The sequence below is a fragment of the Terrapene carolina genome, unplaced genomic scaffold (genome assembly GCF_002925995.2).
Source record: "Terrapene carolina triunguis isolate 2854851 unplaced genomic scaffold, T_m_triunguis-2.0 Scaffold66, whole genome shotgun sequence".
NCBI lineage: Eukaryota > Metazoa > Chordata > Testudines > Emydidae > Terrapene > Terrapene triunguis.
Window position 1 is genome coordinate 62,503,694 of NW_020664417.1, and position 25,524 is coordinate 62,529,217.

Sequence of the window (25,524 nt, forward strand, 5' to 3'; positions counted from 1 at the left end):
CAGCCTGGCCCCTGCTCCCTATCCGCTCCCTCACACTTCCCGCTCCGTGACTGCACCCCTCAGAGCCCCCAACCCATCCAACCTCCCCTGCTCCTTGTCCCCTGAACGCCCCCTCCCGGGACCGCCCCCTATCCAACCCCTCCCCCTGCTCCCTGTTCCCTGACTGCCCCGCCCCCTATCCACACCCCCGCCCCCTGACAGGCCCCCCGGGGACTCCCACACTTTTCCAACCCCCCCACCCCATTCCCCATCCCCTGACTGCCCCCAGAACCTCCACCCCATTGAACCGCCCCCTGCTCCCTATCCTCTGACCGTCCCCCGGGACCCCACCGCTAACCGTCCCCTGGGACCCCCCACCGCTAACCGCCCCCCGGGACCCCACCCCCTATCCAACCACCCCCTGCTCCCTGTCCCCTGACTGCCTCCCCGGGACCACCTAACCCCTTATCCAACCCCACCACTCCCCACCCCCTTACCATGCCACTCAGAGCGGCAGGCAGGACAGGCTTACTGGAAAGCCTGTGAGGTGGGCGAGCGCAAGCCGCGCAGCTGGGCAGGATTGGTCAGCCAGAGTGCTTCCAGCATGGCTACAGGGGAGGGGGGACAGCAGGGGAGAGGCCGGGGATAGCCTCCCTGGCCGGGAGCTCAGCAGCCGGGCAGGATGGTCCCGCAGGCCGTAGTTTGCCCACCTCTGGGCTAGACCCTGGTAAGAGTTATAAAGTAGCAAGTTCAGCTAGTCATTCAGTCTTGCTGGAGATCAGTTCGTTATTAGATTTGGAGGTCGACCGGGATCTGAAAGCAGATGCTTATAAGAACTTCACTCCAAAAGGCTTCAGTGATTCAGTAGAAAACCTTTGCAAGCTGAAACTTACACAGCCAGGAACTTCACTTTAGAAAGAACTATTATTCATTTAGCACCATAAATGTATGGCGGTATTTCACAAATACAGATAGTTTTTACACTGAAGAATTTATAATCTTAAAAAGACACTGGAAGTAGTTATATTATTGTTAAATTAGCAGCACAACTGGATATGAAGTGACTGAAGTGTTCATACCCTGGACAACTGTACAACTGGACAGTTGTACCCTGGACAACTGTAAATAGCATATTACACTTGTTTTTTTAATAGGACTTCTCTGAAGCTGTGGGGAAATAAACAACATCACAAACTTATTGTAGAACACAAGTTCAGCTGTAAGGACCATTGCTATGTATGTGCTTGGCACAGTACAACACAATGGAGTTACAATCCTAACGGGGGCCCATGGGCACTATGGTAACTAAATCAATTAACTGTTTTATGCATACTTTGATATATTATGGCTGTACAGTAAGGCCCTTTATTTTCAGTAATTTTTTTTTTTTTAAATCCCAGGAGTTTATCAGTGTTCATTCTAAAAATTTAAAAAGTGTGAAAATTGTAAATACTAAAATTGAAGAGCAGCAGGCAGAGGGTAGAGGAGGGTAGGGGTGCAGCGGAAGCAGACGAGGTTCTCTTCAGCAGGGGGGTCAGTACTCACAAGGTGCAGCCTTCTGCTCCCCTCCTGACCCCTCCCTTCAGCATGGCTGCATCCATTTCCTCTGTGAAAAACTGCTGGTTTTGGGTGAAATTTGGATGAAAAAAATGGTAAAACCCACACATCAGCTTCTTCAAAACTTGGGAATTTTTCAGAGCAAATGGGAAATACCAAAACGAAGGGCTTTGAATATGGGCCAGCTACAAGAATACAATGAGCCCAATTCTACCTTGCCTTGCATGTTCTATATTCATTCACATCTGAGCAAAGAGGGCATGAACCAGGCCCAATGTTCACAGCATGAAAGAAATATACAGACCTGAAGAACCCCAAGGAACATCCCCATTAAACTGAACATTTCCATTTTAAATATCTGCAAGCAAACAATGACGACTTTTTTTTGCCCAAAGAAACAAATGAGACTAGATTATCAGATAAATAGTTGAAAAATATCTTGGTAAATTCTGAGACACCAACGGTTTGTACAGGGGTGTGAAATCTGGTCCACTGAAGACAATGACAAAATTCCCATTGACTTCAACAAGGCCAGGATTTTAACCCAGGTCCTATGTTTTTCTTGACCTGACCAATCCACTGTTATTTTGCTCTATCACATATTGCTGCCATTCTGTTTTGAAGAGCAATAGGTGCCCAATCCTTCAACTCTTACACAAGCAGTCCCACGGACTTCAACGAGCCCAAGCACACGAGCAGGGTTGGGGTATTTTCTCCCCTAACTACCCACTCTCCTTCACTAAATTCTGCTCTTACAAAACACTTAACCAGAATATCATACTTACTGTTCTTTTTACATTACTCTGTCACCCACATTAAACATTCTTCAGATTTAGTGAAAGTTATGTTGGAATTAATACAGCAGCTTGAACATGTATTGTACTTTACAGACAAACAACATGATGGGTTCCTGCCCCACACAGTTTATAATCTAAAAGGATGATCCTGAATGGAGCCTTCTTAACAAAGGCCAAATCCCTCATCCATATAGGTAAAAATTAGGGCTGTCAAATGATTAAAAAAATTAATCATGATTAATCGCACGATTACAAAAATTAATCATGCTGTTAAACAATAATAGAATACCGTTTATTTAAATATTTTGGATACATTTTCAAATATATTGATTTCAATTACAACACAGAATACAAAGTGTACAGTGCTCACTTTACATTTATTTTTATTAGAAATTTTTGCACTGTAAAAAAACAAAAGAAATAGTATTTTTCAATTCACCTAATACAAGTACTGTAATGCAATCTCTTTAACATGAAAGTGCAACTTACAAATGTAGAATTATGTACCAAAAAAAGCCTGCATTCAAAAATAAAACAATGTAAAACTTTAGAGCCTACAAGTCCAATCGCTCCTACTTCTTGTTTAGCCAATCGCTCAGACAAATAAGTTTGTTTACATTTGCAGAAGATAATGCTGCCTTCTTGTTTACAATGTCACCAGAAAGTGAGAACAGGCATTTGCATGGCACTGTTGTAGCCCGCGTCGCAAGATATTTACATGCAAGATGTACTAAAGATTCATATTTCCCTTCATGCTTCAACCATCATTCCATGCTGATGACGGGTTCTGCTCGATAATGATCGAGAGCAGTGTGGACCGATGCATGTTCATTTTCATCATCTGAGTCAGATGCCACCAGCAGAAGGTTGATTTTCTTTTTTAGTGGTTTGGGTTCTGTAGTTTCTGCATTGGAGTGTTGCTCTTTTAAGACTTCTGAAAGCAGGCTCCACACCTCATCCCTCTGAGATTTTGAAAGGCACTTCAGATTCTTAAACCTTGATTGAATGCTGTAGCTATCTTTAGAAATTTCACATTGGTATCTCCTCAAATTTGCAGTGAAAGTGTTCTTAAAATGAACAACATGTGCTGGGTCATCATCTGAGACTGCTGTAACATGAAATATATGGCAGAATGCGGGTAAAACAGAACAGGAGACATACAATTTTCCCCCAAGGAGTTCAGTCACAAATTTAATTAACACATTTTTTCAACAAGCATCATCAGCATGGAAGCATGTCCTCTGGAATGATGGCTGAAGCATGAAGAGGCATATAAATCTTTAGCGCATCTGGCACGTAAATATCTTGCGATGTCAGCTACAACACTGCCATGCGAACACTTGTTCTCCCTTTCAGGTAACATTGTAATTAAGAAGTGTGCAGCAGCATCTTCCGTAAATGTAAACAAACTTGTTTCTCTTAGCGATTGGCTGAAAAAGAAGTAGGACTGAGTGGACTTGGAGGCTCTAAAGTTTTACATTGTTTTGGTTTTGAGTGCAGTTATGTAACAAAAAACGACATTTGTAAGTTGCACTTTTATGATAAAGAGATTGCACTATAGTACTTGTATGAGTTGAATTGAAAAATACTATTTCTTTTGTTTATCATTTTACAGTTCAAATATTTGTAATCAAAAATAATATAAAGTGAGCACTGTACACTTTGTATTCTGTGTTGTAACTGAAATTGATATATTTGAAAATGTAGAAAAGCATCCCAAAATATTTAATAAATTTCAATTGGTATTCTATTGTTTAACAGTGCGATTAATCACGATTAATTTTTTTGAGTTAATCGTCTGAGTTAACCGTGGTTAATCGACAGCCCTAGTAAAAATATTTGCAATGCAAGTCACTCATTGAGGGTCAAGAAAAGGAGAGGTGGAGCCAAGCATAGTTGACTGCAGTGTGTGTTTGTAGGGAATTAAGTGCTAGTTTAACAAAACATTAAGAAAATGGGCAATAGATACTGTAGTGATCTGTATTTAAAAAGACATCGTAAAAAGGAAGAAAAAATTATTTTAAAACCCATATTTAAAAACAAACAATAGTAGCTTTGCCCTCCGGACTTCCTGAACATAAACCCTTTGCCTCTAAGCCAGATCAATTTGTAGTTTCATGCCTAGGCCAAGAACTTGATCACTATATCTTGTCTCAGAGACACGTATTATAAGAAACATCCAAATATAGTTTTATAATAGAAATCATGGCAGAACTTTAGCAAGGGGAATTCTAATGGGTAGCACTAGATTGTATCAGAATACGAAGAAACATTTCATAGACAGAGATCACTCTTAAAAATTCAGCATTTTTAGGTATCATTTTATTTAGTTACCTAAGGCTACTGACAAGTTTAAGGGTGCACAGCACACACACAAAGGATATGACTTCACTGCACAGGTAGCCTGGGTGATTGGCACGCAGGTCTGAGCTCCTGGATTAGCCTAGCCCAGATGCGAGCAGCAGTGCCGGCACTGCAAAGCCACACCCAAGTTACTGTGTCCTAACTGGTGCTGCACTCCCGTCTGTGTCACATGGGCTACTGGTTCTTTGTGCTGCAGTAAGCTAAGCTGATCTATGATTCTTTCCCAATGAATTGTGGGAAAACTTGTCTGTTGTTCTGGGCACACAGACGGAATTGTGGAAAGGCACTGGAGGACTATCAGCAATCAAGTGCTTTAGCCTGCTACTCATTATGAAGTGGGTGGGTTACCAGCCCATGTGAAAGCCTAACTCAGGCTTTAGCCTATACCCCAGGGCAGGCCAGCTAGCTCAGGTTCAAAGCACCACGAAACTTGGGCAAGAGGACTGTGTGTTGATGGGAGCATGAGCAGCAAGTATAAGAGGCTTGGAGAGGCTAAGCATCTCCAAACGGGGCAAGAAATGCTGGATGTGGCGCACCTCCCTCTGGAGGTATGCTGGCCTGCTGCCTTTGGAGCGCCACTTCCGGAAGCTCCTGAGAAATGGGGTGGCCACCAGCACCCGGACCATGGCCCTACCCACACTCCACCCCAAGGCCCTACTCCCACTCTGTCTCTTCCCCCATGGCCCTGCCCGTGCTGCGCCTCTTTCCCCCCACCCCAGGCCCCTCGCTACACCTCTACCCGCCCTCAACTCCACCTCTTCCCCCTAGGTCCTCCCCACCTGCCACTTGCCCCTCTCTACCCTCTTCCCCCCGTCACTCACCCTTAAGACAGGAGGGGGTAGAAAGCAGCATAGAGTTCGGGGGAGGGGATGGAAAGGAGCAAGTGGTGAGTTGAGCCTCAGGAAAGGAGGCAGAGAGGAGCGAGCAGCAAGCAGGGGGGCATCAGGAGAAGAGGCCGAGCGAGAATGGGGCCTCGGGGCAGAGCAGAGGGTGGAGTGTGGGCAGAGCCTCAGGGGGAGGAGGCAGAGTGTGGGGGGGGGGTCACAGTCTGGGCGCCAGTGGGCCCCCCCACTTCTAGGGAACTTCTGCACTTGCGCACAACCTCCTCAAATGCAAGAGTCATGCGCTGCCTAGGGATGGGAGCCAGGTTAAGGGCAACACCCAAATAAGAGCCTGGGTTAAATCTGCAAGGAAGATGTACCCAGAGGCAGCGTCAATGCCCAATCAGGGGCCTAATTCTGTGAACACACGTTACTTCAAAGGGATTGTTCCTGTGAATAAAGTTACTGTCATGCATAGGTGTTTACAGGACTGAAGCCTTAACAGATGCTACTAAACACCTGCTCTATTGGGAGGCATTTTGTTTGTTTTTAAGAGGTGGAGTTAGAGAAGGCTCTGTTTTCTGGGCAGTTTTGTCACTTTGTACCACTCCCTATTCTGGAATGGACCAGGATGTGGTGAGGAGCAGATAGCTGGGATGGCTTACAAAGATTGGCAGGACCTTATGTTTGTTTTTAAAATGTAAATAAGTATTTACCAGTGGGTAGACTCCTCCTAATTGGCTTTTACTGATCTGGTTTTGGCAGCCAGAACACTTCTGTGTTAACCGCCTAATTAGAAATTTCTACACACCCGTTTTGTTTCACTTTCTATCCAAATTAGTAATATTGATTAACTTCCATAAAAAGTAGAATAAAATTAAACACAAAACAGCTTAAAAATATTAGAGATTTTTTTAAAGCCATGAGATATTCTTATAAACAAAGTTAGGAGTGTTGTCAGCAGTGCTACCTACTACTGAGAACTAGCCAAGCCGATGTACTACAAGTACTGCCTTGTAAAGTTCCAACCTTAGCTTCTTTTTGACCCACTGCTTTGTCCAGCTGACAAGTTATCCCAGTCTGATAATTGTTTAAATATTTACACAACAAAATCATCATTTTTTGGAAACAATCATCCATAAGACTGGGTATGTTTGTGACAGCTCGCATGGAAGTCAGAGAATGTCATTTCCAGGGCAACCACAACAAATGAGTGTTCATGCAACAGACAGAGAATATGTAAGCGGGGGGACATATTGCTGTGAGGGCGAGACAGGACTAGACCCAGTGACAGTAGAGGGGACTGTAATTTTCAACATGCCACTAGTGCGATAACCACTTAAGCAGAGTATAAAGGCCAGGCTGGCAAATAAAGGGGAACACTGCCCTGCAAAATAACTAGAATTTAAATTTAAAGAGGCTCTTTTTTCAAGATATTTTGCAAGATGGAATAGAAAACAAAACCTTTTATCTGAAAAGCTCAACAAAATTAACAAAGGTGGTCAAGTATTACACAGACATTCATTAACGTATCCTCATAACACTTCCATGAGGAAGGCGTCGCATCAATTTTGCATTTGAGGAAACCGAGGCACGGGGAAGTTAGGTGACTTGCACATTATTTGCCTACATCCAAAATTGGTTTCATATTCACTGTGAACCTCTGGCTAAAATTCTGAACAAGAACAGTGCGAGTGCCATTACATCTTTTCCAAAGCAAACAAGAACTACTACACTCAAATAAGCTATAAGACCAGACTTACAGTACAGTTTTAATTATACTTTTCTTGATTTCACAAAATCAGCTGTAAGATACAACATCCAACAATAACCATAACTTCAGTTTATCTCAACACAATTTTATATACCTATATATTAAAAAACGTCTTTCTAATTTTACTTGACACAGTTAAAAAGTGCAATATGGCTCTTCACCCCATGCCTCATTTCTGTGATTTAACAGTGTAAAAAAAATCTGGTAGTTCTTACACTTTTTAAAAAAAGAATACATAAAGTGAGTGAAAACTCCTCCTACCTTAGCCACCCAGCTGAACAATGGTGACATCTTACAAGATCAGACACAGATCACCACACGCTGTTGTAACTTTAGCCACTTTCACTGCCTCTTTTTTCCACTTCTTGCCTGCTTTTGTCTGATAAACAACCCTCTTACATTTGCATCAAGCAGTAGCCTAATTTATTGTGAAAAGGAGAAAAAGCCTTCTTTAGAAACAGTTTTTTAGGCAGCCCGTCTCATGCTGCAAAGAAGCATGTTCACTTCCCAGACTCTACAGTAACTATGAGGTCACTGGTCTTTGAGACTTCGCAATTCCACACAGTCTATCTCAGAGATTCAGTGAAAGAAAGGAAAGGGCTGGGTGGGTAAGGGGAGGAGGGGAATATGCCACAGGCAGCTTTGAGAAGAGACTCCACCTACTCGGACGAAAAGGGAGAGAAAGAAAAGTACTAACAGAGTGCTGCTGTGTGGATTATTCAGGAAGTTGTGAAATGTGGTAGCTTGCGCTTAACAGCACTGTAATAACATATCAATGATTTAAAGGCAAAAAAATACAAACTATACTGCCAACCAGCGCTGAACATAGCATAAAGTAGCTCAGCATAAAGACAGTATTCATAGCCGGTGTTTAAAAAAAAAAAAACAACAGTTAACGTAGCTTTCTAGAAAAATGCCAATGTCAAATAAATGTTTTAAATACAAATTGAAAGCAAAAACAAGCTTCTCTTTTAAACTGGCAAAAATGCAAGTTTCCTAAATAATCTTAGTTATTTCTAAGTAAGCTATTGACATTAGTATTTTGGGTTTAGTCTCTCTAGTTTAAAAAACAAACTGACATTAACAGAGAATAAAACAAAAAATAACCTTTGAATCAATGTAAAGTGAATTTCAGGCAGATCAAGACATGTTATTTGCCATCCAAACCAGATGTGCTTCAACTACCATACCTCTGCTCCGTCTGTTAAAAATGCTAGGAGTGTCTGTAAACATACCTGAAGAAGAGCTCTGTACAGCTTGAATGCTTGTCTCGTACTGGACCAACTTCTGTTAGTGAAAAAGATATTACCTCACCCACCTTGTCTCTGTAATCATATACGTTTACATCAATATACACATACTTACATCAACTGACATTAAGAAGCAAGTTCTCCTCTCAAGTCACTACTCAGCTGGGAGTAGAATATGGCATTAAGTCTCTTATTTGACATCAAAAGGCTATGCTGAATTTGAATTCATCAAAGAATGGTTGCACTCAACCTTAGAAACAAAATGTAAAGGTCTGTAACATGCAAATACATGTGTTTGTTTACTCTGTGTCAGTGTGTCACAACTCTCCATCCTGTATATTATACGAGCCTTGCTCGTAAAAGAAAGCATAGTACAGTATTATTCTGTGAAGCAGCAATGGAATGAGAGGGCCGCAATCAAGACATAGGTCCTGCACCGTTTCGTACAGTAGCTACAACATTTCAATCAATTTCCACATCACTAAACGGCAAGCAACTCTGGCAGAAAGTCTGACTTAAGTTTTAAGTTCTTCTAGGATATTCTTTGAAAATGTCTCATGTGAGAAACCTGTCCCAGTCTGGGCTATGGAACACAGTACATTACTGCACTATTATTTATTTATATTGCTGCAGCACCTAGAGGCCATAATCAGGGATCAGGTCACTTCACACTGAGTGAAAAGACAATCTCTGAACCAAAGAACTTACAATCTAAGTATACAATTAGAGACAACAGAAGGATACAACAAACAGACAAGGGGAAATACAAAGTTACAGTGAGGCAATTATGATTATTGCAATAAGAAGTGGTCACTAGCCTTTCACCCTCTGATGACCCGCTCATAACTGAGATGATAATCATGGATGTTGAACGCCCAGAATGCTAGTTAGTGATAATGCAGGAGGGAGCTTACAAAGCACTCAGTCTAGACAGGGCCATTAGATTTCTCACTCTCATGGACAGTCATCAACTTCATCAAGGAGGGAAAAAACCTATTTACCAATATAATATATTTAAACATTTTGCACCTTTTAGCTGAGGATCTTAAAGTCGGTTGACATAAATATTATGTTCATTTTACAGATGGGTAAATTAAGCTACTGAAAGGTTAAGTGACTTGCTCAAGGTCACACATTTAGTCAGTGGAAGAACCATATAAAGAACTGCGGAGCCCTGATTCAAAGTCCTTTGCTCTAAACCAGTGGTTCTCAACCTACAGCCCATAGGCTGCTTGCGGCCCAATCAGCGCAGAGCTGCAGCCTATATGACATCCTCAGGGCCATACAGGTAGTATTGGATGCGGCCCACATAATACATTGTGGGGCGCATAGGCGGCTCAAAGTGGTAAATAGGTTGAGAACCACTGCTCTAAACACTAGACTGCAGTGTTTGTCCATGAAGCCAGAGTAAGTTGTCCAATTTCAGCCAATAAGGAGAGATTCATTGTCAGGCGAAATGGACTTTTACATTATTCTTTATCCCAGATATGTTTTATTTTAGTGATCCTCCCACCTAAAATGCAGGAAGGGCTCTATCATGTAACCTTTGCTCACAGAGGGCCTGATCCAAAGCCCACTGAAATCAATAGGAATCTTTCTATTGGCTTCAATGGGCTTTGGATCAGGTCCAAAGTTTGGGTTGCAGGTTCTGGCCCTACAACAATAAAAATACAAGTTATTCCAAAGTTTCATAAAGGTGAATGGAAAACAGGGGTGTGTTTTTCAAAATAATTTGGAATTTTAAGCTTCTGGTAATAACATGGAATAGGATGAAGGTCTCAGTCTGTTCTTCAGGCATCCACATTCAATGCCACTATCCCAACTTGAACTAATTGGCTCTCATAGCAAAGAGCCTGAGAATAAAATTATGCATGCAGTATGCACTATGCTTACTCTCTGAAGGTGTCAAGTATCAGAGGGGTAGCCGTGTTAGTCTGAATCTGTAAAAAGCAACAGAGGGTCCTGTGGCACCTTTGAGACTAACAGAAGTATTGGGAGCATAAGCTTTCGTGGGTAAGAACCTCACTTCTTCAGATGCAAGTAATGGAAATCTCTAGAGGCAGGTATAAATCAGTGTGGAGATAACGAGGTTAGTTCAATCAGGGAGGGTGAGGTGCTCTGCTAGCAGTTGAGGTGTGAACACCAAGGGAGGAGAAACTGCTTCTGTAGTTGGATAGCCATTCACAGTCTTTGTTTAATCCTGATCTGATGGTGTCAAATTTGCAAATGAACTGGAGCTCAGCAGTTTCTCTTTGGAGTCTGGTCCTGAAGTTTTTTTGCTGTAGGATGGCTACCTTAACATCTGCTATTGTGTGGCCAGGGAGGTTAAAGTGTTCTCCTACAGGTTTTTGTATATTGCCATTCCTGATATCTGACTTGTGTCCATTTATCCTCTTGCGTAGTGACTGTCCAGTTTGGCCAATGTACATAGCAGAGGGGCATTGCTGGCATATGATGGCATATATAACATTGGTGGACGTGCAGGTGAATGAGCCGGTGATGTTGTAGCTGATCTGGTTAGGTCCTGTGATAGTGCTGCTGGTGTAGATATGTGGGCAGAGATTTTCAAAAGTGCTCATATCTACAAGGGCCAGATATTTATAGAGTTCTGCACCTATCATCTCTCATTGTGACACTTACGACCAGATTTTCAAAAATCTTACCACCCAATTAGTTGATTTTTTTATGGAACCACCGTAAGTCTCTAAATAAGAATTGAGCACTTTTGAAAATCTCTGCCCACATATCTACACCAGCAGCACTATCACAGGACCTAACCAGATCAGCTACAACATCACCGGCTCATTCACCTGCACGTCCACCAATGTTATATATGCCATCATATGCCAGCAATGCCCCTCTGCTATGTACATTGGCCAAACTGGACAGTCACTACGCAAGAGGATAAATGGACACAAGTCAGATATCAGGAATGGCAATATACAAAAACCTGTAGGAGAACACTTCAACCTCCCTGGCCACACAATAGCAGATGTAAAGGTAGCCATCTTACAGCAAAAAAACTTCAGGACCAGACTCCAAAGAGAAACTGCTGAGCTCCAATTCATTTGCAAATTTGACACCATCAGATCAGGATTAAACAAAGACTGTGAATGGCTATCCAACTACAGAAGCAGTTTCTCCTCCCTTGGTGTTCACACCTCAACTGCTAGCAGAGCACCTCACCCTCCCTGATTGAACTAACCTCGTTATCTCCACACTGATTTATACCTGCCTCTAGAGATTTCCATTACTTGCATCTGAAGAAGTGAGGTTCTTACCCACGAAAGCTTATGCTCCCAATACTTCTGTTAGTCTCAAAGGTGCCACAGGACCCTCTGTTGCTTTCTCTGAAGGTGGTCTCTCCAGAGGCATTTTGGCAAGGCAACGGGGAGAAGTTTTCACTGCCGCTGATCATAATGCAGGTGTTCTGTAGATGAATAAAAGGCATCTCTTTTCAGGGCTTCAAATCTGGCACCTTTCATGAGCACTAGATGTACTTTTAAATCTAAGTGTATTTGTAAGTTAGGCCCAGATTTCTAAAGGTATTTTGATGTTGTGGCACTCAGCGTTGCAAGACCTAACTGATATAGGAGCCTAAATTTCATTTTCAAAAATTACTGAGTGCTGCAATACCTAAATATCTTTAGAAATCTGGGCCTTAGTCCGCTTTTTTTAAATAAAGCAATTGGGGGCATGAAGAAAGGAGCACTTATTTAGTGCTCATAATAGCGGGACAGGTCATCCGTTATGTGAGAGTGTTGAAGTCATATTCTTCCAACACTGATCATAAACACGTCTCTAAAGCTACTCTTTCTCTCCCTGCTTCACTGTAGATCTTCTATCTATACAGAAGCTTTCCCAGCTGTCCCTTCCTGGCTGGGTTCCTGCTGCAGTTACAGTTTTAAACAAACAATACTCATATCCTTCCAGTTTCCATTAGATGATGTTGTAGGTCAGGAGAACCGACTGGAACTGACTCGGTGTGTGATCCCGAGCCAGCCACTTAACGTCACTCTCTACATCAGCTTCCAAATCTGGGAATTGTAATAGTAATGTTTACATGGCTTTGTAAAGGGCTCTGAGGATCCTTTGGATTCGGATTCAGAAAATTAGGCGTTGAAGTCCAAGTTCTGCCACAGATTTGATTTTGGGCAAATTGCTTACACTTTGTACTTCCCAGCCTTGCAAGGGTGAGGGGGATCATACATTAATTAATATTGTGAGATACGTAGATACTATATTGATGGAGAGTTTGAGTGCATAGAGAAATATTTAATATCATCTGAAATATTTTAGAATAAATGGAAACAATTTCAATATTTCCCCCATCCTCCAAAAAATAGTTTCAGCAATTTAATAGGAATAGTAACTGTATTGATCTTCTAAGACGTCAGACATTCTAAAAATAGAACCTCTGTATTTTTCTATTTTTAAAGCCTAGCTTTGCAAAGTTTAAGCAAATAACTTCTTTTCCAAAAGTATTGTACATCCATTTTGAGTAAGTGGAAAAATTACGTGGGTAAGGAACGCATTTCTAAACACTAAAAAGGAGCATTTGAAACACCTTGTCTAAATTAAAGATCTTTACAACAAAACAGTCTACTGGATATTATAATGGAAAATATTAGCAGATAATTGCTACTATTTCAAAAAGTTCAGTCACTAGTAGTAGCAATTTACATGCAGGAATACTTTAAAGCCATATTTTTAACTTTACATAATCAGAAAATGGCTTGTTCAGTTCTGCAGATGTCCACCATCAACTTACAAAAAACAAACAAAACAACTTACTTCTCCTTAATGACAGCAGTCTGCTTTCAAAAAAGCATTTGTAAATTTGTAAGAAGAATTTAAAGTTCAAAGATCTTTTAGGTCATTTAGTTTGTCTTCTGGCCAATGCAAAGACCATTCCCTGTTATACTCTAATTTTAAAGGCTGTAATTATCTTTGAAACTTCATGGGACGCTAACAATGACGGGCTCATAAGAATTCAGACTACACAGAGCACTGGCTAGGTTACTAGCTCCAACACTTAGGCCTGGTCTACACTAACCCCCCAAGTCGAAGTAAGGTACGCAACTTCAGCTACGTGAATAACGTAGCTGAAGTCGACATACCTTACTTCGAACTTACCGCGGTTCAGACGCGGTCCACACGCGGCAGGCAGGCTCCCCGTCGACTCCGCGGTACTCCTCTCGCCGAGCTGGAGTACCGCAGTCGACGGCGAGCACTTCCTGGTTCGACTTATCGCGTCCAGACCAGACGCGATAAGTCGAACCCAGAACTTCGATCCCCAGCCGCCGAACTAGCGGCTGGGTGTAGACCAGCCCTTAGTCTCTGAGCATTTGCACCTCACTTTCCAAATTATAATTCTGAATGCATTAGCGAGGTAGACTCTCAGCTGCTGTCATGGTGCCAAGACTAGATGTTTGCTCAGTGGTGCCTTTACAGCAGGAGGGCCTAGTTCAATCCATTTCTTTTTGGAATTTTTCCCGTGGTGGTGCATTCAGTTATTCACCCCTCCTTTTATGAACACCCCCACTTTCACCTTTATGGTTCAATAGGTTTCTTGAAGTTTTCCTCCATTGGCCCAAGCAGGTATAACTTTTTTTCCCCAGCAGAGAGCGACAGGGAAAGGAAATGAAGAAAAGTTCTTATGGTGTCACTCTCCCTTAAGAAGGCTGCCTGATAGAGATTTCTTACATGAATTCACTGATTGATAATTGCACCCCATTTCTTGACATGCTTGAATAAAAAAAATGTTGAGCCTGCTTGAAGAATGCCAGACCTCCATTCCACCTACCTACACCCTCCTTTTCCCTCCCCCTTCATCTCTCTTCTCCCATTTTATTACTGTAACCCCCACCCTCATGTGTTCTGCATAGTATTGTCTTGTACTTGTGCAGCTTTGACAAGCTGCAAAATTGCATAATTCTATTGGCGATCTCATCAAGAGAAGGTATTTGGGAACATTCACAAGCTGCTGTAAGTCATTTTCAATTTTGGACTTGTTATTGTCCATTTCTTTAAAAAGAAAATCAATTAAAATTAATTTTAAAAAATACTGGCTGGCTTATCAGGCTTAGTTTGGGATTTTCTCAGCAATAAGGAAAAAAATAAATGTTATCACCATCCCTGGTCCCCTAAGTGGCCCTTTTACTTCTGTGGAATGCTGACTGGTAGAGGAGCATTCAGACACCGCATCAGACAGCCAAAGTGAACTTGTGATGCTGTCCTGCAGAGAGCTTCCACACATACAGAGCTGATATGAATGTCTTCTTTTCAACCATGGCACTTTTCCCCTCTTGTATACACACAGCTAACAGAACTCTCATGCTGGCTCCAACACAGACCTAAGTGACTGCTTCCTCAAGGGAAGGGAGGGCTCTAAGTGGATCTGTTATCACCACTTGTCTTCTGCAGATCTGAGACTTCACCTCTGTGAAGCCAGCAAGGTAAAAGGTGTGTATATGGATTTGAGAAAGCCAAGCGGGACTAGCTAAACCATTCACATGGAGCTACCGCAGGCAGAGAGAAAGACAGGCTTTCCTCTCCTGTGTAGCCCAGCCTCCAAGGACCTGGGTCAAACTAGAACTGTGGGCCAGCTCTTCAAAAAATATATGCGAAAAGACCGTTTTTTGTTCTTTTGTTTTTAATTATAGCTAACTTGTTGTCAAGAACAATAAAAAGAAAATGACTAAACACAGACAAAGGTGGCTTCCTAACCTAAACGATCCAGCCACACAAGATCTGCCTCCACCTACTAGAGAGAGGGACCAAAAATACTGTCATCCAGTTAGCCCTTTGTCTAAGCGAAAATACATTAGTCAAGTGCTGATGGGGGATGGCTACTATTGTACCTTAAAATGAATTACACAAAACGTAACATTTCTATAAGAGGGAATTCAAATAGTCTGCTTCCCTTATCAGAATTTGCTGCATAGTATAACAATGCTGATAAGCATACAATACTGAATGCAGCGGTAGACATTAGAAAAGCATTGGTTGGGTCAAGAAAAAAAAAGCAAATTATAAAATTAAAAAACAGTAAGAAGGAAGATTAGCTATGGTGGTCATAAGAATTTTCCTGAGATGGACCTCTTTTTGTCAGGGTTGGCCACACAGCACTGAACAATATACTAGTGAGGGGAAAGTAGATCTGCCTTTTCTCAGCCTCATTCTAAGTGTGTTCTAGGTGAAGGTGGAGGTGGGGTTGCAGGTTCAAATACAGTGAATGAGTTCAATGAAAGCCTCTCCCTCTTTGCTAGGGAACAGGTAGCGCTAATCATCTGATTCAGAATGCTCAGAGAAGGAGGAAAACTTCCTTCATCAGCCAAGGACTAGGGTGAATACTATGTGCCAGGGAATCGGCATAAGAGGTCTTTTTGCTGGCTTTGAGGGGTGGATTTATGGCCCTTCTGTCAAGAGTCTTAGGGACACTGGCAAACAGCTAAGGAGAAGCCCCCAAAACAGAGATGTAGAAACTGAGGAGTGGGGTGGGGAAGCTGGTATCATGCAGTGCGAAACATGCTATCATCTGGCAATCTCCAGCCTTCCTTAAAACATCTACCGGAGACCAAGCCGGAGGGAAAAGGAGGCAGCAAAAAAAATCCTGAGGAAAGGAGGTCTCAGCTGCTTAGGAAACTTTTGCCTCTGAGTACAGAAGCAAGAAGCCTTGGGAGCAGCATCAATACAGTTCTGCAGGCCTGCCCGTAGAGGGTGCTGACCGGCAACAGTACTGGGATTCAAAACCAATAACCAGCCTTTCAGGCTTGGAAAAAGCAAAAAACCCAGCAGCTCCAAGCCTCCCGGAGCAGTGAATTCCCACGATTATTTAAACTTAGAAACTTCCAATAAGGCTGAAGATCTAATTTCAATGTTTGTAGTTCATGTTCACTCACAGCATCTAATTCAAGCAGAGCATAACAATCAAATAGACATATCAGTGGCAGTGGAATATAATTGATTTAATGATGTTTAGTGGTTGAATTCCTTCGATGATAGGATATTAGGAATAGGACAATTAAATACAGATTAACCATGTCTAACACTAAAGTTACAATGAAGAGTTTCATTCACATCATCTGAGTTCCTACTCTTTTTTTCCCCCCTTTTCCCCCCCCCCCCCCCCCCAGTGTTATATTTCCTTTCTCTTGGAGTCTTCAACTGTTCCCTGGCGATTACTCTAGTTAGTCATCAAGAAAGAGAACAGTTTGGCCAAAAAAAGCTTTAGGACGTTTAAGGAAGGGAGTAAAAAAATTCTTAAGAGGAAGGACTGCAAACCACTGAAACTCTGAATAAACAGACACATGATTGGAGCAACTTTCAATTTGAATCAAAGTTCTTAAAGATTAAAATAAAATTTCCCTTCATTTTGAAATATGTTGTTAAAGGGAATTATTTAGCTAGAAGGAAACTACTTGATTTGGGAAGACATCTCATTCCTTTATAGGGGGGCATTCCTGAACACTGGAAAACTATTTTATTTTTATATAAAATATATATATTACACATACACACACACACACATATTTTAAGTACTAAATAAGGATTTCAGTCATAGTCATATGACTTGTGTAGTCATAGAACTATAAGAAAATACTTTTTCCAGTAATGTTGAGGCAAAGGACGCAGGGAGTGGACATGAGATCTCATTTGATTGATTAAATCAAAACTCTTAGCTATACAATGATAGCTTTCCAATGTGCTATATAATCAATAACCACGACTAGCTACTTACATTAAATGGCACATCACATTAGATAAATCATAGATGGTACATAATAAAATAAATCTGCACATATACTTTTACAGCCTAAGGCCTTGATCCTGTAAAGACATGTGTGTGATTAATTTTAAGCATGGGAGTAGTCCCATTGACTTAAGCACATGAGTAAGTCATTGCAGAAACAGGGGCCCAAGAGGATAGATTTTAATACTCTAGAAGACTATTAAAAGTAGATTATGCTCCCAGTACTGCACAATGTGGCATCTTTTTAAATCTACTTATGACAGTATTCATGGTATATTTGCCATAATCATACAGTTTTTTATCATTAAAAAACACTTTTTACTAATTGCTTGAAATAATATCAATTTAATCTTTGTTTTTCAGTAGATCATTGATACTGCTTTTAAACACATGCAAACACATAAAACTGAAATAAACTAATTTGGTACCAGAAACATATAAACATAAATTACAAGACATGATGTCTCTGCAGATATTTTTAAATGCCTGATTTTGAATTGGTCCTTAATTTCCTCATAATGCTGATGAGTAAAGAGTCACAATCTTCAAAAGAAGTCCATATGTTCTATTGAAATTTCTCTTTATTTTGGGTGTTCTAAGACAACAGCCATTGTCTAATAAATTGAAGAAAATGACACTATTGAACAGAACAAACCAAACCACAGCATAGCAACACACTAATTTTCTAATAAAAACATAGCTATTAACTTTTTTTGTTTTTAGTTAAAGTAGCAGTTCCACTGGAAAGGAAGCTAACAGTAAAAACTCATAGTCAGGGCTAGAGCTCAGTGGGTGTAAATCACCATGGATTCACTAAAATCAAGGAAGCAACTTATATCTGCTGAGAAACTGGCCCGTAGGATGTAAAACTTTTTTTTAACCGGAAAGGTCTCCATCCTGCTCCCACTGAAATCAATAGCTCATTTCCCACTGTATCTTTTATGAATGCTAACTTCACCAAAGCAAGCAAAGGTAACACAAGGAAAAATGAATACCATGTTTTCCTGTTCTTTTCCAGAATCCAGCTGTAGAAATCTTAACTTCTGTAATGTTGCCCTCATATCACAGACCTCACTGCTCCAGTCCTCTCACAAAACAAGCACTATAACTTCAGCAGGACAGAACTAATTCTTTCCAGACTGGCTTGTATAGGCTAATTACCGCATCTTAACCAATTAAAAAGCACCTTCGGCAATACTGACCAATCAAACCTCAGTCTTAGTGATTCTTTTTCACTACCAGCCTTCATCTGATTAGAAGCTGCAGCATACCCAGAGATGCCATTTCCTGTGTAATGTTGTATTCAAATCATTACTGTCAACTTGCAATATATGCAATAATTTTGCATGAGACATAATTGTATTTGTCTTTTGATAGAATTATCCATGATTTTTATGTTGCACTGTGGTGTTACTTATTGTATTCTACTTCAAAAACACTGGGAATAGGAAATTAAATAAGCAATGTTTGCTTGTATGTATGTTTCATCTCCTGTTTCTCATTTTTCCTCCTCCAGTTTATTAACCCCTGCAGTGTACCTAGACAAACAGTGTGGACTCTATACTCTTATGCTGTATATAACATGCTGTCTTTAGCTAAGAGCAAGAGCAACAAACATTTGGTATAAGCTCAGAAATGAGATTCAAGCAATGACTATCACCCCCCAAAATCCCCTTTCTTCATTCCAATTAATACGTTATTAATTAAAAAGTACACATTCCAGAATTTCATCAATTATGCTTTGTCTTCTCATTCTTAGCAAATCCTTTCTAGAAGAAACATTTTCTAAAAGTACATTGCAAAATAATTAAATATAAAACAAAACTGACTGTTAAAATGTTACAATGAGATTTGTCCCCAGTGATCTTCCATGTTTTTGATCAAGCTTAAACACTTCAAAGGCCTTAGCATATTTTACTGTAAGACACAACTGCATACTTCTGCCACATGTGCTGACTGCACTTTCATTTTCCTGTTAGAACAATGGACTCCTTAACTAGCTTGATCTGTTGTCCTATAATTATATGAATGCAAGCTGATTCATTTAGTATGGGTTCCTCTAACTGTTTTACATGATAGATCATCCCTTACACTTAATAACTAATGCCCCAATTCTGCAAACACTGATGCATGTCTATGACTTCATACATGCAAGTGGTATGTGCGTGGATACCACAGTTAAGCCCATGTGTAAGTGTTTTCAGGATCAGGACCTAAAATATTATTTCAAATGTGGCAGATTGTTTAATACAAATAAAATAAAATAGTCATACTTTTTCTTAATAATAATTTGAGCACTGATCCTGCCACTGGCTTTGTGTGGGTAGCCCCCTATGTTCATGCAGAGTGCTGTGACTCCTCGGGGCTTAGGACATGGGCAGGGGTCAACCTGCGTAGAGACAGCTGCAGGGATGAGATTACAGTGCCTTTCATCTCAAACAATCCTAAAGTGCATTAAAAATAAGAACCAGCCCACCTACAATGGAAATGCAGCCACCTCTGAAGCAGAATATTATATGGCAATTTAGGCTGGAACACAGAGAAATGCTAGATCCCACTGTAATTGCAAGCATAATACAATTACCCATATTATGGACAATACTTCGATTTTATGTCCCACCCCAAAAAATACATGTCTGGTATCATGGTGCCACTTACCACCAGGATGGAGTATTGGTTTAGTTCTCATTTAAAATGGTGTCAGAGGCCACTGAATACAGAAACCCATTTAATGTCTAAAAATTTTCTTAATCTCTGTATACTTTATCGTTTCTAAAAGTATGAACTGGCATTCCTTTGTATTTTCTTAATGTCTTTTATTGCATTTATGGAGGACCCAGTGTAGGAATCAAAAGAGGGAAATGACATACTCAGGTCAATAAGAAACAAAGATAATTTTGGCAGCAATATTTAAGCAATAGTTATCAGGATGGATAAAAATAGTTTTTTTAAATAATGTAATATTTTTTTAAAATTTAAAGCAATTTTTAACAAATATAAGTTTTGTTTTGATTTAAATAAACCTATTTTGAAATAAACATGAAATTGATAACCTATGCCAAGGCCTAAATTTATTATAATCTATTAAAAACCACAAATTACAAACAAAAAACATATGAAGAGGTATATGTTCTGCCAAGTTTTAAAGAAAGTCACTAAGCCACTGAAAGGCATTGCTAAGCTCCTGGACCCAGTTTGTTGAAGTGCTAAACAAGCTTTTGACAGCAGTAGCTTCTTCTGCAGGTGCAGAGAGACTATCTTCTTAATTTTAGTTTTAGTTTAGTTCAGTTCAATGATGAATTCATTCAAAGCTTAGAAACCAATTGGGAGTTGAAAAAGCAGAAAAGCTTGTTTTCCTCTTCCAATCTGAATAAAAACTAGGTGTGAGAGGGAGAGATCTACTAGTTCTAAAATCTTGAAGGACATGGTGACCAGAATAATCAGTTCAGTTCATTAGCGGCAAATAATATTTCCTTTGTTCAATAAATCAGTTAGTGTTAAGTGCAAAACATGGTTTGATGAACTTCAATAAATATTTTTTCTTATGTATTTAGCACTTTTAAGGTAGCGTTGTTTAATAAAAAAATTGTAAATGCTGATTTTAATTTAATTTGAATTTCCATTCAAATACAACTTGACACAAATCACAGGTAAAAAATCATCATCTAGTAAATAAGAAATGCATCATTCACCATTTTCTAACATAAAAATATAAAAATTAAAAATCTGAATATAGGTAAATTAAGCTAAATAACTGTTTAAATAAATGTATATAGATACAGTGTATTCTCCTGGTTAGCAGAAACAAAAAAACAAAACAAACAGCAGCAGCACCACATTTAGAGTAAAAGTTATATTTCATTACCAAATACCATGTGTCATAGGGTGTCCACCCTACACAGGAGTGGAAGCCCTGGGGTCCTACAATACCATGCCCCAGAAAGGAGCAGTTGGGGTGAGTCCTCCAAGCAGCACAGAGAAGCTGTGTGGAGTGCAGCCAATCAGAGAAGGGCTGCAGGAAGCAGCCAATCCAGGGCCAGCAGGCCCATATAAGAAGAGCTGCAGTGTAGAACAGGGTGAGTCCCTGCTGAGGAGTACCTTGGACAGAGCAGCTGCTGGCAGGGACTAGGGGAGCAAGAGCGAGTTCCTGACTGGCTGCTGGGACTGGGTAGCTGAATGCCCTGAGGTGAGAGTGAAGAAGGTGCTGGGGCTGTGGGGAAGTGGTCCAGGGAATCATAGCAGCATTGAAGGAAGTTAAAGAGGCAGAGAAAGAGGTTGCTATTTACAGGGTCCCTGGGTTGGGACCCAGAGTAGTGGGCAGGCCCGGGTCCCTCCCACTCGCCACTGAGGAAGTATCTGGATTATTGCACAGTGATACCCCTCCCCTATCCCCCAGAAGGGGGAAACACAGAGCAACCCAGCCAGAGAGCTGAGTCATGAAGAGGACATGGCAGTTCCTGAGGCTGAGAAAGGGGCTGCGGGTCAGACGGAGAGCGAGAGCAACGGTGTGCAAACCACAAATGGGGGCACTGACCTCAAGAAAATCCCCAAAGTGACTAGGAGGAGGTAACTGCCCAGCGGTGAGAGGTGCACTCCATGACACCATGTTTTAATGTTCATCACTTAGTGAGAATCAACCTTTCTTTAGGAAAATAACTAAAATGTACAAATGCAAAACAAAATTAAAACTGATGATTTAAACAAGTTTTCCTATTTGCAGATTTAAATTGGTGATTTAAATTGCATTGATCTCAATCAATTTACCCTCATAGTTATTGCTAATTATTATTGGTGACATATAATTAAAATAATATAAGATTATTAGATAAAATGAGTCACGATCTAAATAAATTTTGGAGTTCCTTAATTATCACCACCTAATAATGTGGCAGCCTGCTCAATGTATAAAGCTTTTTACATTTAAAAATATATATTCAAGTCAAAAGTTATTTCTTTCTGATGAAACAAATTATGACTGTCTCTCTCCTTTTGTTCTATTCAATATTCTTAATCTTTGCTGAAATACTTCTTTTGATAACTTAATGGTTAATGTCTTCAAAGTGCTTTCCATGTTAAAGCTCAAACCATGTTAGCCAGAACAGGCTAGCTAACACATTTTGAATTCTAGTGTAGAGTAAACAGGTCCTTAGGACTACTTTACCTAGTAAATACCATGCTGAGGTCAGGGAACGTGCTTTTGGTTTGGCCTGTGTAGATAGCACTAAACCCTGTTACAAAGAGAGCTAGGTGAAAAATGGGTACAAGATGTAACGAAAAAACTGAAGGTGTTTCCATTTTGCCATTTGAAATTTTCCCAGATATTTACACTTAAACTTTTATTGAAATCATTTTCAAAATAGTTTTTGAACATTTTCACTGACCTAAAATACAATTTCTGATCAAACAAAAAATTTCTACAGGCATTCTGAAAATGAGAGAATCAACCCCTTTACATGCTGAAATCTGAGTTACTCCTGCAAATTACCAGAAGACAAAAATTGGCCCTCACAGCCTAGTATCTGGATATGGGCGTATTACGTCAAGCCTATAGCATTTCTGACAGTTAACATGTTTTCGCGCCTACCAGATATCCTGGAGAAGGAACTAACAGAGACATTCCAGAACATTAACTGATGCCAGATACCAATCACTTTTGAGCATATGCCTTGTTTTATCTATTTAACAGATAAAAATAAACTCAATTTTCCTAGAAAAATGCTGTCCCTTAGAAAGCTAGTATTTCAAACCCAGAGGCACCACCTTACCTGAATTCTGCATTTTGCCACTGACTTCAAAGAGTTTTGGATCAGGCTCTAAACTTAAAGACAAGAAATTCCTCTGGTGGTAAGAAAGTGAACAAAGGCCTGGTCTACACTATGAGTTTAGGTCGAATTTAGCAGCGTTAAATCGAATTAACCCTGCACCCGTCCACACAACGAAGCCATTTACTTCGACATAAAGGGCTCCTAAAATCGATTTCTGTACTCCTCCCCGACGAGGGGAGTAGCGCCGAAATCGACATTGCCATTTCAAATTAGGGTTAGTGTAGCCGCAATTCAACGGTATTGGCCTCCGGGAGCTATCCCACAGTGCACCATTGTGACCGCTCTGGACAGCAATCTGAACTTGGATGCACTGACCAGGTAGACAGGAAAAGCCCCGGGAACTTTTGAATTTCATTTCCTGTTTGCCCAGTGTGGAGAGCACAGGTGACCACACAGAGCTCATCAGCACAGGTAACCATGCAGTCCGAGAATAGAAAAAGAGCACCAGCATGAACCGTACGGGAGGTACTGGATCTGATCGCTATATGGGGAGAGGACTCTGTGCTAGCAGAACTACATTCCAAAAGACGAAATGCCAAAACATTTGAAAAAATCTCCAAGGGCATGATGGAGAGAGGCCACAATAGGGACTCGCTATAGTGCCGCGTGAAAGTTAAGGAGCTCAGACAAGCGTACCAGAAAACCAAAGAAGCAAACGGAAGGTCCGGGGCAGAGCTGCATGCCACTTCTACGCTGAGCTGCATGCAATTCTAGGGGGGGCCGCCACCACTACCCAACCTCTGACCGTGGATTCCGAGGAGGGGGTAATCTCAGCCATGCCTGAGGATTCTGCGGACGGGGAAGATGAGGAGGAGGAGGACGAGCTTGCGGAGAGCACACAGCACTCTGTTCTCCCCAAGAGCCACGATCTTTTTCTCAACCTGAATGAAGTACCCTCCCAACCCTCCCAAGGCAGTATCCCAGACCATGAAGCCATGGAAGGGACCTCTGGTGAGTGTACCTTTGTAAATATAAAACATGGTTTAAAAGCAAGCGTTTTTTAATGATTAATTTGCTCTGAGGACTTGGGATGCATTCACGGCCAGTACAGCTACTGGAAAAGTCTGTTAACGTGTCTGGGGATGGAGCGGAAATCCTCCAGGGACATCTCCATGAAGCTCTCCTGGAGGTACTCCAAAAGCCTTTGCAGAAGGTTTCTGGGCAGTGCAGCCTTATTCCATCCTCCATGGTAGGACACTTGACCACGCCATGCTAGTAGCAAGTAATCTGGTATTATTGCATGACTGGCAGCATATGGTCTCGGTGTTTGCTGGCATTCAAGCAACATCCATTCTTTATCTCGCTGTGTTATCCTCAGGAGAATGATATCGTTCATGGTAACCTGGTTGAAATATGGGAATTTAAATAAGGGGACAGAGGTGGCCGTTCCTACTGGGCTGTTTGCCTGTGGCTGAAAAGAAATCCTTCCCTGCAGTTAGCCAAGCGGGGGGGCATTGGCGCTGAGCTTTTCGCGTTTGGCTAGCAGGGATCTTCCCTGATACCAGCCACGCGGTGGAGGGAGGGGTAAAACGATCATCCCAGAGAATTGGATGGGGGCGGGGGTTAGATTGGTTTCTGCTGCTGCATGTTAACAGGAAAACCCTAGCACTCAACGGGCTTTGCTTGGTATGTGGGAAAGGAGGGCGCTGCTTTTATGAAGGCTGCAGAAGCCGAAAGACAATGGCTTACCATGGCCGCATGCAAGCCGAATTCTGTTGCCCAGACCATCGTCTGTGATCTCTAACATCAAAGTCGCAGGCACTCAATATTAAGATGCAAAATGTGACCTTGTACTGAAATCACATATGCTATGTAATGTGAATAGTGTTGTTCACCGTGAAAGAGTATAAGCACTGTTCTGTAAAAGGTATCTTTTTAAATACTTCTCTCCTTTTTTCCCTCCCTCCCGCAGCTGCAAATTTTTCAAGCCTCCCTCCTCCGTCCCGAAGGCTATCTCAGATAAGGCGGCAAAAAAAAATGGACGCGAGACGAAATGTTCTCTGAAATCATGGAATCGACCCACAATGAAAGAGCTCATCTGAATGAGTGGAAGGACACGGTATCAAAGTACAGGAAAGATGCCAGTGAACGTGAGGACAGAAGGGACCAACGTGAGGAGAGGAGAGACGCTCGAGATGAGAGGTGGCAGCAGGAAGATCAGAGGAGGCAGGATGCAATGCTGGAGCTGCTGCGTGAGTAAACGGACTTGCTCCGGCGTCTGGTGGAGTTTCAGGAACGGCAGCAGGATCACAGAGTGCCGCTGCAGCCCCTGTATAACCGCCCTCCCCATTAACCATGTTCCATAGCCTCCTCACCCAGACGTGTAAGAACGCGGGGGGGGGGAGGCTCCGTGCACCCTCCCACTCCACCCCAGTGGACAGCCCAAGCAAAAGGCTGTCATT

At 41.4% G+C, this 25,524-nt stretch overlaps 1 protein-coding gene across 8 annotated transcripts in view; it reads right to left on the bottom strand.

Moving 5' to 3' along the window:
• TBC1D1 (TBC1 domain family member 1) overlaps positions 1–25,524 on the bottom strand; it is a 199,434-nt gene that overhangs the window by 130,927 nt on the left and 42,983 nt on the right. Inside the window, exon 1 of one of the 8 annotated variants that reach the window (XM_026647995.2) lies at positions 18,293–18,345. The exons of 6 other annotated variants lie outside the window; for them this stretch is intronic. In XM_026647995.2, coding sequence (XP_026503780.1) covers positions 18,293–18,295 — 3 coding nt within the window. In that variant the 5' untranslated portion in view covers positions 18,296–18,345. Of the gene's footprint in view, positions 1–7,553; positions 7,817–18,292; positions 18,346–25,524 lie in introns of those variants that run through there. One more of the 8 variants, XM_026647994.2, reaches the window with a different exon arrangement.